Consider the following 13,259-nt stretch of genomic DNA (forward strand, 5'->3'; position numbering starts at 1 on the left):
CTGTTATGTTTTCTTCCTCTAAAGTATACGATGAATGTAATGTTTTTTTTTTCAGAGGACTTCTGTAGGGAACCTCCTTTTACAGCTATCGTTTTTGAATTACTCTGGCTAAGAAAATAACTTGTTTACTCAGTGATTGGAGACAAATACGTTGAAGGGCTAACATCTTAACAATAAGTTTGGGCATTATATAACATCTTGGACTTTTTAAACAGTCCTTTGTTTACTAGGCTCAAAAGGCATTGCAAAAGCAAGGATGGACAACGAACCAATGATTCCACCACACACCCAGATAGGAACAGATGTTCCTGTTTGTTCTCCGTACCAATACACAACAGGTGCAAATGCTCCTGAAACACGACCGGCGACTAAACATAGAGCAACACCTGTACCCCTTGCCTTGGTAGGGAACACTTCTGGTGTATATGCATATAAACATGCATAGTATATGTTAACAAAAAAATAAGTTGCACTGCTGAATCCGGCATCCCCAGCTGCTGTTCTGACCGTGGTGTATCCAAAGAGGATTGCCATGGCAGATAAAGCTCCGAATATCATTGTACCCTTTCTTCCGACCTTTGGGATGAGAATAAGGGCTCCTCCAAGAAGAGGACCAAAAATACCGACAAAATTGGCAATGGTGGAATTTCTGTAGACTATATAAGGAGAAGAGCCGGTATCTCCTCCGTGTGCAGCAATGTAGATGTAAAGGAAATTGTAAAAAACCGAATAGGAGATTCCAATAAACACCCAAGACGTGATGATCAAAATAGTGGATCTGATAACTAACTTGTTGCAGAAAAGGATCTTGATGTTCGTTTTCGTGGAATGGTACAACTCCTTAAGGCCCGATTGGAAACTGGATATTCTTCCCATGTTGAAGTATGTTGGCTCGATAGTACCACATGCTTCTAGTTTTTCCACCGTCAGTGAACATGGACGGTTGTATTTAGCCGCAATCGCCTGGATTGCTTCAACGGCTTCCCGGTCTCTACCTGTAGAGACTAGAAACTTGGGAGTTTCTCCAAGCTGTAGGAAAAATAATCGAAGAAGTGCTGCACCCATCACTATACCTGAGTTCACATACCAACAGTACCTCCACCCACGATTCAGACGTGATGTGCAATCTGGACTCGTAGGATCGTCGCACGAGTACGATGGTAGGAACCGCCATGCAATGAGGTTTGCAATCGTCTGTCCCACACCCCACCATGCTGCCATAGATGTGTTCAAATATTGATATTTGGATGGTAAGAATTCAAGAAACACTGCAACATCTGTGGCAATATTACCACCAGCTGCAACAGTTGACAAGAATAGGAAGATACAGTACATTGCATAACTCGATGTTCCACCAGTGAAAAATCCAAATGTCGAAGTAAGTAATAGTGATAGGTTGAATGCTAGCTTACGGCCAATTAGATCTGCACCAAAACCAAACATGATGGAACCAATGATTAAACCTGCATAGAATATCTCTGTTGCAACGGGATACCCACCGCCTTTCATTTGACCGTCAACATAACTTTTCACCGATGACTGGATCATCTCCATCTGTGAATCCACCGAGTAACCAAACCCTGCAATACAGAATAACTTGAAATGAAACCACGTGAATCCAATCTCGTCTATTGCATCGTTTACGAGATTGATCTTTCTGCTTAAAACACTATCACTGCTTTCAACTATTGATAGATCTTTATTCAAATTAGGAAGGCCAGCTTCTGTATCTGAAGATGTTACTTCTTCATTTAAGACATCATACACCACTTTTTCGGACATTGTACTTATTCTGGTACTGTACGAACTTGGTAGTCACGTATAAATCAAGTATATACTACAATAAATCATTCACGTGGAGGTGGGAAAGCTTATATAGATACGCCAAGCTTGATAGTTCAATCAACACCTCGCTAACAACTCCCCCGCTTACCTTGATAATCAATGGATGACCATTAACAATGGGTTTATCGTACATTGAATATAGTGTATCTTCATTCTGCAGTTCGTAGAAAACAATACCGTGTACCGTTAATACGTCATACGGTTATTTTTACCTAATTGGGCAAGCTGTAAAGGTGGTAAAACGGATACTCCTTATCGCCTTATCGCTTATAACCGCTTCGGGCGAAGTCGGTCATGTAAGTCGATGTTGTTTTTGTTTCAACATGCACATTTGGAATTGTTCAAAAGGAGATTTTGCTAACATATATGATGGAAGTTGAGAGACATGGGTTTAGTTAAGCTTTTGTTTTCGTTTTTTTTTTCTTCACCTAACAAGTCATGGCTTTCAACGTCAGAAATACAAATCCAAAGGCACTCACTGAAGTTTTACCTTATCCTGAGATTGAAAAGGTGTATGATATCAGGATCCCTCTACCTGATGGAAATTATATACATGCACATGCATGGACACCAAAGAGAGCGTTCGATAACTTGGAGAAAAGTTACGCAACTCTAATTGAGTATATTCCCTACAGAACAGACGTCACTGTGATCCGAGATTCGATTAGACATCCATATTACGCCGACCATGGATTTATTTCTATGAGAGTGGATATGAGAGGGTCCTGTAATTCTTCGGGAGTACTAGAAGATGAGTATTTGCCAATTGAACAGGAAGATGCCCTGGCTGTTTTCGACTGGATAGTTGCCCAACCATGGTCAAATGGGAATATAGGTATGTTTGGCAAATCTTGGGCGGGTTTTAATGGCTTGCAAGTAGCAGCAAGACAACATCCTGCCTTGAAAACTATTATAACCCTAATGTCGACAGATGATAGGTATTCAGACGACGTGCATTACAGAGGCGGGTGTCTTTTGGCTTCTGACATGCTTTGGTGGGGATCTACAATGAGTACATATCAACCCAGGCCACAAGATCCCCTCGTTGTTGGTAAAGACTGGAAAGAAAACTGGTTAAAGAGGTTGGACGTACCTCCGATGTTAAACCAGTGGATGGCGCATCAGACAAGGGATGACTATTGGAAACATGGTTCGGTGTGTGAGGATTGGTCTTTACTAGAGGTGCCCGTGCTGGCCATTGGGGGTTTTCGTGATGGATATACCAACTCCGTATGGAGAATGGCGGAGAAGTTACCGAATCCAGAAAGTTGTTGCATTGTGGGGCCTTGGGTGCATGAATATCCTGAAATGGCAGAACCGGCCCCAAAAATTGATTATCAACAGCTTTCTACTCAGTGGTTTACCAAGTGGTTGTATCCAAACAAAAACGATCAGTTTTCATTGCCTAGGTTGACCGTATATATTCAGGATCCTACTTCTATAGCAGAATCATATGTTTACAGGGAGGGGACTTGGATTTCAACTAATAAGCCGAACATTCATAAATACATTACTTTCAATCTGACAGATGAGCTGAGACTAAAGAGGTCTTTGGGGGATACTGTTAAAGAACTGGCAATACCATTTAGTGGAAGCTTGTCCCACGGCTTATTTAGAGGAACTTGGTGTCCGTTTGGTTTCAAAGGTGATTTTCCAGGTGACCAAAGATACGAAGACTCAAAATGTCTATGCTTTGATTCAGACATATTTGAAAACGACATTGACCTCTGTGGTTTGCCCTTTATCAAATTAGGAATATCATCTGATAAGAAACTGGCCAATGTCTCTGTCAGGTTAGTTGATATTTACCCTTCTGGAGAGTCTGTTCTTCTCTCCTGGGGCCAGCTAAACTTAACTCATCGTAACTCTCATGAATTTCCCGAATTTCTTCAGCCTAAAGAAAAGTATGACGTTAAAGTTAGTCTTGACTCTGTTGGAATAAAGCTTAAAAAAGGCCATAAGCTTAGAATTGCATTATCTCCGTGCGATTGGCCTCAAGCGTGGCCTTCTCCGGAGACGCCTACATTAATGTTGCACTACGGCTTATTATACCTTCCCGTACCCGATGATACTACACTCGTGGAAGCGCCAATCTTTGGAAAACCTTCAATTGTTGACTCTCCTCTAGAGTTAGTCAAAGAGAGGCCTTATGGTCGGAAGAAGAAGGTCGAGTACGATTATGAACTTGACGAATGGAAACTAACTGATATCCAGGATGGTGGGTGTACTAAAATCAACAGAAACGGTTACTTGTCTGGATTTTACTTTGGTGAATACAACAAGAACGAATGGAAAATCAGGATGGATGACCCGTCAAGCGCATGCAATCGTTGTGAATGGGTCTATGAAATGGGAAGAAATGACTGGAAAATCAGGATTGAAACAGAAACTGAGTTGACAGCCGATAGCGCAGACTTCTACCTAATTACTAAAAGACGGGCTTATGAAGATGATAAACAGATCAGCGAAAGGGAATTCAGAGAAAAGTATGCTAGAAAATTCATCTGAATTTTGTAAACAATATGTAAAGCTTTGTACTAATTACAACATTAGAAGAACCATATCAGATTTAACACTTTGTCATCCAAATTATTCAGTAGTCAAGCGTTCATGTTTTCGTTCATCATAATGATCTCTTCTAATTGCAGAAGTTAAACGTGCTCTCACGTAACACATACTGCGTGCTTGACAAGAGGCGGAAAGAAAAGTGTAGTTGCATGTCTATGCATCAAACGGTGATTGCAAAATTTTCTTTTTAAATAGGCATCAACACGAAGTGAAAGTGCGACTGGATTTCCTGGCTTGAGGGTTATTTTGCAACACCTTTGCATGTGATCTTTCTTTTAAACTAGGTCTCCATTTAGACAAACGAATAACTACAGCATAGTGATTACAATTTGTAAAATGGTGTCTCAAGAGCACTATCATATGGGAAAATAGCGTCAGGAAGTTTCAATTCGTGGAATAGGTGATATCTTGACCCCGTCTTTTAAAAAGGAAATATTCAGGAAAAAGTTTATAACTGCTCATATGATTCATACAATATCACGGTATATTTATGAAGTTTTGGAATTATTCCAAGCGAAGGATTCTTTCCACTTCTAAATGATCAGGAGAGAAACTGATACTACATGCACCCTGAAATTCTAGATATAGCATATATGACTTGGCAAAGACAGACAAGACCTACTGTAACAGACATGCACAAAAGGGCAGATGAAGACTACGAAGCATAAATAGTGCCACGATATAAGCTATAGTGTCAGATTTGCAGCCACACGAAAATACAATACTAGGTCTGTAAAAGAAGGTCGTATGGCATATGGTGAGAATCCTAGTACTGCCTGTATGTAGCAGAGTAGGTGGAAGTACGATAGTAGGAGCAAGTTTGTATTGCAATATTGCATTTTTTTGACCGCTTGAACGTTATTAGCAGAGAAAGAAGGGGGGGTTATGATACTGTAGTTAGTCGTCCATTGAAAACCAAATGAATGTTGCTTCTTGACAAACAGCCTTTGGAAGTGAGTAAAACTAAGGAATCATGGCTCGGTGCCATTGACTCTAAGTAACAAAGTGTTTCTAAGTGACCATGGGGTTTTCAAGTCTCTATAGTGCAAAATACTAGGTATCCATCACTTTGAAAAGAAAGAGGTATTCAATTCCATGACGAGAGAATTTGTCTTGGATTTAAGGCACGTGGTAAAGCTCAATAAATAAAAAAGCTAAAATTTTAAATCCAACATGATTGCGATTATTCATATTGTACATCCTGGTATTCATGAAATTATGCACACAGTGCCATTTGGTTTCAAGCTTTGAAGGATAGAATGCCCCCTAGCTCGAGATACCGTCTCCTGCGTCGTTCATGGAGTGGCCTATCGCTTGCAGACAGGCTTCTTCCTATTGCCATTATTTTAGCAATTGTTCTAGGTGTTTTACTTTCTGTCTTTGTTCCCAGTTCGAGAGATAGATTCGAAGGTTCCGAAATTATGGGGGTATCGATTCCACTGGCCATAGGGCTTATTATAATGATGGTACCTCCACTATGTAAGGTGGAATGGGAACGAATTCATGAATTAATCGTGCAAAAAAAATACATAAACCACATTATCATATCATTAACTCTAAACTGGATTATATGTCCGTTTCTAATGTTCGGTTTGGCCTGGTTGACATTATTCGACAAGCCGGAGTACCGTATTGGTATAATCATGATTGGACTAGCTAGGTGTATTGCCATGGTTTTGGTGTGGAACGATATAGCTGATGGCGATACTAATTTGTGTGCAATACTAGTATTAATCAATAGCGTTTTGCAGATTGTCCTATATGCCCCCTACCAAATATTCTTTTGCTATGTGATAACAGGGGATCATCATAATATGAAGAACAGCGGTGTTTCTTATTCATTGGTTGCCAAATGTGTTGGTTTTTTTCTAGGTATACCTTTGGGATTTGGATTGTTGGTAAGACTTCTCGCTTTCTATACTATTGGTTTGAATATGTTTAAAAAGAAGGTGTTGAAGAATATATCGCCATTTTCTTTAATAGGTTTAGTATACACAATCGTTGTTATTTTTATCGAAAGAGGAAATTCATTTATAAAGGAAATCAGAACAGCCCTTCGTTGCTTTGTTCCCCTTGTCTGCTATTTTTTTATTTCTTGGATGGGTACCTTCTTCCTAGTCAGGTGGATATTTGGAAGGAAAACTCCGAACTTGGAGTTTTTCGAAACTGGGAATAACCATGACGAAATAGAAGAGGATGAAAAACAAAAGCTTTTGTGCGGTTGTGAAGAAGAGGTCTTGAATGGCTCAAGACGGATTGACGGTGTTTGTTCAGCTGATTACTCGGAAGTGGTAACACAAACTTTCACGGCGGCATCGAACAATTTTGAATTGAGTTTGGCCATTGCCATTGCAGTTTTCGGATCAGGTAGTAATCAATCCATTGCAGCAACCTTTGGCCCACTATTAGAAGTACCTATTCTATTGCTACTTTGTTTTGTGGCCCAGATTTTTAAGGCCCATTATGGCTGGCGTGACATTCCACCTTGTAATATCAACTAGTAAATGGATTTTGATGCATTATTTCTTGTAAGAGTGGAATTGTTTAATTGTCGGGGTACACTGAGGAACGCAATGTTTGTTACTTATATCGTTTTATATTTCTAGTTCTGGAATTCCTATACGTTGACTGGACTTGCTTGTGCTTCTTCCCATGCGTTACAGGAAGTAAATTACGCATCGTCATTCAGCAATGCGAGAAGGAGAAAGTCGATCTGTGGGAGACACACCATGAAACTTGAAGTCCATACCACACCCAGCAATAATGTGATTTCCAATTAGTTCTGCTGGCGGTTATCGAACCAGTGCCGATTGGTTTTTTACGCGGTGTCTTTTTCCACCGGACCAAGAGCGCAAGCAGATTTTTTCCAAAATTGTGGTTGATCTCATCAGCAGATTTTGGGTACTCTGTTTTACTTTGGTGGTTGTTGTTTGCACTCTAACTACCTTCTTGTATTGATTGAAGGACTACTATATAGCTTATTTGTACATTTCTTACAAATTGTAACTGGGGAGTTGTTTTTTTCAAAAATGTTTGACAAAAGTTTTTGAGTAAAAATTAGAAGTCAGTAGAAAAATAATTACCATAATGTATAAGTCAAAAAGTGATTTTTCAAAAAGAACAAATTCTGAAATTAGTGATTGCAATCATTCTTTTTTCCCACTAAGATAATTTTTACTGCCAATACAGAATCAAGTAATTGTATATTTTAAATGGAGATACCTATAGCGAGAGGTTAATCGAACATCGAATATGAACCCTCCATTACTTTAAAAATCCGCAGAATCTTTGACTTGCAAAACAACAGGCTTTAATATACAAAGATGTGGACAATGTGTCGCTAAACAGTACAAAACTAGATACAATACATATATTTATCTCTATTTTTTACTAACTATATCAGAGTATATTCTACCTAGCACTGTTGTAGCAACATATAGATTGGAATCAAGTCAAAAAACGATGTATTAAAGGAGAGTTGGAAAATTGCAGTCACTAATGATAACCAATTATTTGATCCAATTGCTGTGCACTAGCGTATTATTTACATGAAGCCATACCAACAAGTATCATGCTTTGAATTTCACGAGTGGTAAACATGGTATTGACAATCAAACTAATTAATTAACAATCTAAACATGTACATATTCTCGTGTAGGAAAACAATCACCCAGACAATCAAATCTGATAAAGGAGGGATTCTACCGTTATATGATGATATATATTAGCTCTACTGCAGATGTAGATATCAATAGCCACTTATTGCACTGTTTCATGAGGAATTACAAAAACGCAAAACATAAAGCGTAAATGTAAGGATCAAAGGCTAGAAAGAAAAAAAGGATATATGGGGTGTTTAATAAACTCAACCAAGGTATCTAAATACATTCTCAAAGTCAAACAATACAATTATAAGTCATATTAACTGGGAAAAAAAAAAGAAGTCATGATGAAGCTACCAACTAGATTTTCATGGTTGAAAAAACCCCCCTTGAACTAAATGGCTAATGTTATAATTAGGCATCGCAAAAGATATGTAAATGCATGTTGGTGTAGGTGTGAAATTTATTTAAGTTTGAAAAAAAAAAAACAGATCTTTATATAATATCTATTCAAGTGTATAAAATAACAATATAACTTTAGGCAAAAGTTTTATATGCCTCAGTTTCAAACTCGCCAAAGGCCTGTAAACTTGATTTATCATAGAAAGGGAACAACTGTGTTGCAAAGAAACCAGCAATGCCTTTGTTGACGTCAATCCAGTAGTACAAGTTTGCCAATCCAGCCCAATTGAAAGAGTTTGCTGATCTTCCTGTTGGAAGCTCATCACCGGTTTTGTGGAAGCTTGCGGTCCAGCCCTGTTTTTCAAACAAGTCAAAATAGTCGACATAGTTTGATACATCAGGTTGAGACACTTCCAAAGTCGATTCGATCTTGACTCCCTCTGGCATCAAATTACTGAAAGAGTACTTTTGGATAGTCTCTGGCTTTAAAATAACAGCTCCTGTTTGTGGAGACTTTCCTTCGTGCAGAAATATTTCTAAGAACTTCATGTAGTCACTGACTTTACCCCAACAGCCATGGCCACCAGCATGGAATTTAGGCTTTTTGACGTATGCATTCTCAAGCACCTGATAATCAGTAGGCCCTACTCTTTGATGAAGTTGGGCTTGTTGTTCAAATTGTTCAGGGAATCGTTCAAATGTCAACGAATTAGCTTCCAAAGGCCCAAAGATGTTTTTCTTGCAATACGCATCCAAGGTCAAACCGGAAACATTTTCAACGACTTTTCCAGCCCAGTCAATGTTAACACCGTAATGGAATTTTGTACCAGGCTCGTAAATGAAGGGTGTGTTGAAATGTTCCCAGGATGATTTTAGGATGTCACCGTTTCCCGTGCTCTTTAGATAGTCTGCATATTTATGACTGAAAAATGAGTATGAAAACCCAGCAGTGTGTGTTAGCAAGTTTCGAAGGGTTGGTTTTTTGGTTGGTGTAACCAAGATAGGCTTGCCTTCATCATCGACCCCTGTCATCAACTTTGTATCTTTGATTTCTGGAATGTATTTTTCCACTGGGTCGTCAATGGAGGTTATTTTACCGGATTCAAGCAGTTGCAGCAAAGCAGTGGTAGTCAAGGCTTTGGAAGTGGAGAATAATTTGACGACAGTTTCCTCATCTGCATGAGAGGATTCTTCGTCAACTCTTTTGAAGCCATAACCATTGTTATACACCAAGCCTTTGTCTCTGGTGACAACTGCACCAATGGCCAGAGGCAGTTGTTTTGAAGTTGTGTATTTTTCAAGAATATTGTCGATAGCAATCATAATTACTAGTGTTGGAATAAGGTTTTTTGTTGTCGAACGACTTACTTTGCTAACTCCAGCTACTCAAAGGTTAGTGGGAACATCACCTCTATTTATCCTTTAATCCAGTATACTTGGAATGGGTACATCAATACATGCAATGCGGGGGGATTGATCCTGTTCCGAGAATTTTCATTGCGACCTCCAACTACCAGATTGGTTTCCCTGGTGTTTTTCATTCAATCATTCCAGTGCTTAATAATTAACCGCATATTGCTGCTCGATAACCTCTTTTAAAGTTCTCCGCATTGATCAACGAAAATTGCTGCACGCGGATAACGGTGCACCAGATGAGGGGTTTCACACCCCCACCCCCGAAACGGGAATGACTTTTCTTTCCCCCACTCGTCTCGATATAGTAGGAAAGACAACGACTCTACAGCTACACGGGGTTATACCGGTTCATTGAAAGAGCACCCGGAGCTTGCAAGAGTGTCAGAATTATACCACTTTCCCATGTAAATGAGAAAATATTCACAATAATGATTTTTATTGCTAAGGAGTGCAAAGTTGAGGATGTGTGTGTAGGTTGGTATCAGCACAAACTTTTCATTCGGACTTACAGAAACTATCTGTACCCATTATGGCAATTATCCAACGTGGCGATGTAACTCCAGTAAAAATTTGTGTGTGACTTAGTTCCAAGCTCTCTGAAAACATTTTAGAATGATCCTATTTTGAGAAAAGAGAATGCTTGACCATAAATAAAAGCAACAAAACTGCCGAAAATTCCTTTGTTTTTGCTAGTTCAGCAATAGAAGCTTGCTAAAGACACGCATAATTTAAATTCCCCAATATTGTACATGTGGAAAGCTCAGTAACGTGTTTGTGGCAACTAAGATCTAATTGTTATTACGGCGCAAGCCAAAGTAAATGAAATTAATTGAGACGCCAAATTGGCATGTTTATGGTGTTATTTCAAGATTGGCTCGTTCCCACCAAACACTTCAAACTGTATATTCATCGACAGTTTTGGCTTCCAGGAGCGTTATGTTAGTGGGAGCGGATTCCAATTTATGCAAAGAAAGTTGAAAACTCAAAATAATAGATAATATCATCCAATATTCACAACGACCAGAGCTTCATGCTGCCTCTTTCATACCGAACATCTCCATAAATTTTGTAATAGGTAGTGTGTATCAAAAGAAGTGTTTGTCGTTCTTTATATTCTCCGGGACGATGCTGGAAAGACGGGAGGTGACATCCTACGTAGAACTTTTGAATTTGTTAGACTATGTGGGTCTTCTGAAACATTCTCTTAATGTTGCCTTGGAATCTCTCACCGAAAATCATTTTACAGATATACTTTCATGGAGTTTACTTTTCTCTTCCACACTGAGCTTATCCTACTCACGTTAATATTCCAGTTTTCTGCAACGCTCTATGGCACTTCACAAGTTAACGAGACCATCGTCTTTTCCAGAGTTGTTAATTGTAAATGACAAGACTTTGCAGCTTTCCCATAAGTGTACTTTCGTCCGGGTATATGTGATTCGTTGTAGGGGCGAGGCGCGTTAGAGTATGAGTTTGAATTTTGAATCTTAGCTTGGGGAGCTGACTGTCAATAATGCAAAAAATGTCTACTGTGTACCTGTTCAAAGCTCTGCAAATATAGGCTTTAATAAGGACCTTGAAACTTTAGTATTATGTTGCACCAAATAATGGATAAATAAAATTTCTATTTCTTTGATTCTTTCACAAGACTCTCCTTTGTGGAAACTAATCGTTGATGGTTTCAAAGACGATGAAACTTTCGATACCTCCGTTGATTGTATGATTACCATCGTGAACCAGATTGATGCTTTCGACAATCCAGACGATAATCTACCGTTGGTTCAGATTGTGTACTATGAACCTGTTGCTCTCCGTCTGATGATTCAGGAACACTGGGAAGATCCGATAGTTATCGAACGTTTGGCCAAGTTATATGCGTCTGCAGGTGAAGCTTGACATACACTCATTGTGAAAGATCCTAGTAATTTCCTAGTTTTGATTGAAAGCGTTCTGCAAAGATCAAATTATTCTGAGGACTTGGACATTGTCAAGTACACATTCAAGTTTTGATATGAAATGAAGTCCATTTTGGCCCTACCCACTTTCAAAGATTCTAAAGTCAACTTTTAACCAATTTATATTAAACTGACCGAAATTTTGATTGAGCACTTGAAGTACCCATTAGTCATTTAAGGGTTGTATGTCGAGGTGGGGTTTCCCATGTATGCTAACAGCAGAACAGAAATTAAAGAGCACATCCGGTTAAACTTGAGTCTGGCTAAACTGCTACAGCGCTTACTATGTGGTTTATGGAGGAAGCTAGAGTTGGTAATGGATAGGAGAAATGACTGGAGTCTGTCTGGATGTTCAGCATATTGGTTCTATTTGCATATATTCCTGCAAGCATTGTCCGACATATTCAGAATTCGTGTGGTTAGTAGCGATACCTGGTCTCTGTTATCAAGCAGAGGCAATGCGAGAACAAAAAGTCGATCTGTGGGGGCACACCATGAAACTTGAAGTCCATACCACACCCAGCAATAATGTGATTTCCAATTAGTTCTGCTGGCGGTTCTCGAACCAGTGCCGATTGGTTTTTTACGCGGTGTCTTTTTCCACTGGACCAAGAGCGCGAGCAATTTTTTTCCAAAATTGTGGGAGACCTCATCAGCGGATTTTGGGTACTCTGTTACTGGTTGTTTTAGTTTGCTGGTTGTTATTTGCACTCCAGCTATCCGTTTGTATTGACCAAGGAACTATCTTTCATCTAATATTCATATTTCTGACAAATTATATTTGGGGAGTGTTTTTTGTTCAAAAACGTTCAGCAAAAGTTTTCATGCAAAAATTAGAAGAAAGTAGAAAAATAATTAATAATTTATTAGTTGAAGTTTGATCTTTTAGAATTCATCTGTAAGAAATCATGAAGAAAATGATCAGAGGAATTTGTTTCCAACATTAGTGTATCTACAACTGCTATCGCCAAAGTAGTGTTCTTTCAAACCAGGTAGAGTTATTATTACAGGGAATTTGTATCCAACATGAAACATGTAATTTCACTATATTATGAGCCTACAACAGATACCCCTCGAGAAACAATATGAACTAGGTAATTAAGAAGTCAGTCTATTAAATAAAAAAGCAAGTCCATTAGTGACAATGAGGCTAAATGGATTTAACACGGCAAACTAGGAGAATTGAACTAGGTGTGTTACAATATGAACTAGGAGCGAGGTGTGTTACAATATGAACTAGGAGCGAGGTGTGTTACAATATGAACTAGGAGCGAGGTGTGTTACAATATGAACTAGGAGCGAGGTGTGTTACAATATGAACTAGGAGCGAGGTGTGTTACAATATGAACTAGGAGCGAGGTGTGTTACAATATGAACTAGGAGCGAGGTGTGTTACAATATGAACTAGGAGCGAGGTGTGTTACAATATGAACTAGGAGCGAGGTGTGTTACAATATGAACTAGGAGCGAG

General features: G+C 39.0%; 4 protein-coding genes across 4 annotated transcripts, besides 1 other annotated feature; 2 read left to right on the top strand and 2 right to left on the bottom strand.

Annotated features, from left to right (window-relative positions):
* Positions 1 to 207: 207 nt before the first annotated feature.
* On the bottom strand, positions 208 to 1,782 carry C5L36_0D06578 (uncharacterized protein; the record flags this gene model as incomplete). The annotated part of the gene is made up of 1 exon (XM_029467551.1): positions 208 to 1,782. The coding sequence occupies one exon, from the start codon at positions 1,780 to 1,782 to the stop codon at positions 208 to 210; it is 1,575 nt and encodes a 524-aa protein (XP_029323411.1).
* A 501-nt stretch (positions 1,783 to 2,283) lies between these two features.
* On the top strand, positions 2,284 to 4,353 carry C5L36_0D06580 (uncharacterized protein; the record flags this gene model as incomplete). The annotated part of the gene is made up of 1 exon (XM_029467552.1): positions 2,284 to 4,353. The coding sequence occupies one exon, from the start codon at positions 2,284 to 2,286 to the stop codon at positions 4,351 to 4,353; it is 2,070 nt and encodes a 689-aa protein (XP_029323412.1).
* A 1,319-nt stretch (positions 4,354 to 5,672) lies between these two features.
* C5L36_0D06590 (uncharacterized protein) lies at positions 5,673 to 6,914 on the top strand (the record flags this gene model as incomplete). The annotated part of the gene is made up of 1 exon (XM_029467553.1): positions 5,673 to 6,914. The coding sequence occupies one exon, from the start codon at positions 5,673 to 5,675 to the stop codon at positions 6,912 to 6,914; it is 1,242 nt and encodes a 413-aa protein (XP_029323413.1).
* Positions 6,915 to 8,552: 1,638 nt separating this feature from the next.
* C5L36_0D06600 (uncharacterized protein) lies at positions 8,553 to 9,740 on the bottom strand (the record flags this gene model as incomplete). The annotated part of the gene is made up of 1 exon (XM_029467554.1): positions 8,553 to 9,740. The coding sequence occupies one exon, from the start codon at positions 9,738 to 9,740 to the stop codon at positions 8,553 to 8,555; it is 1,188 nt and encodes a 395-aa protein (XP_029323414.1).
* Positions 9,741 to 12,980: 3,240 nt separating this feature from the next.
* Positions 12,981 to 13,259: a telomere.

This window comes from Pichia kudriavzevii, chromosome 4 (assembly GCF_003054445.1).
Source record: "Pichia kudriavzevii chromosome 4, complete sequence".
Classification (NCBI taxonomy): domain Eukaryota; kingdom Fungi; phylum Ascomycota; class Pichiomycetes; order Pichiales; family Pichiaceae; genus Pichia; species Pichia kudriavzevii.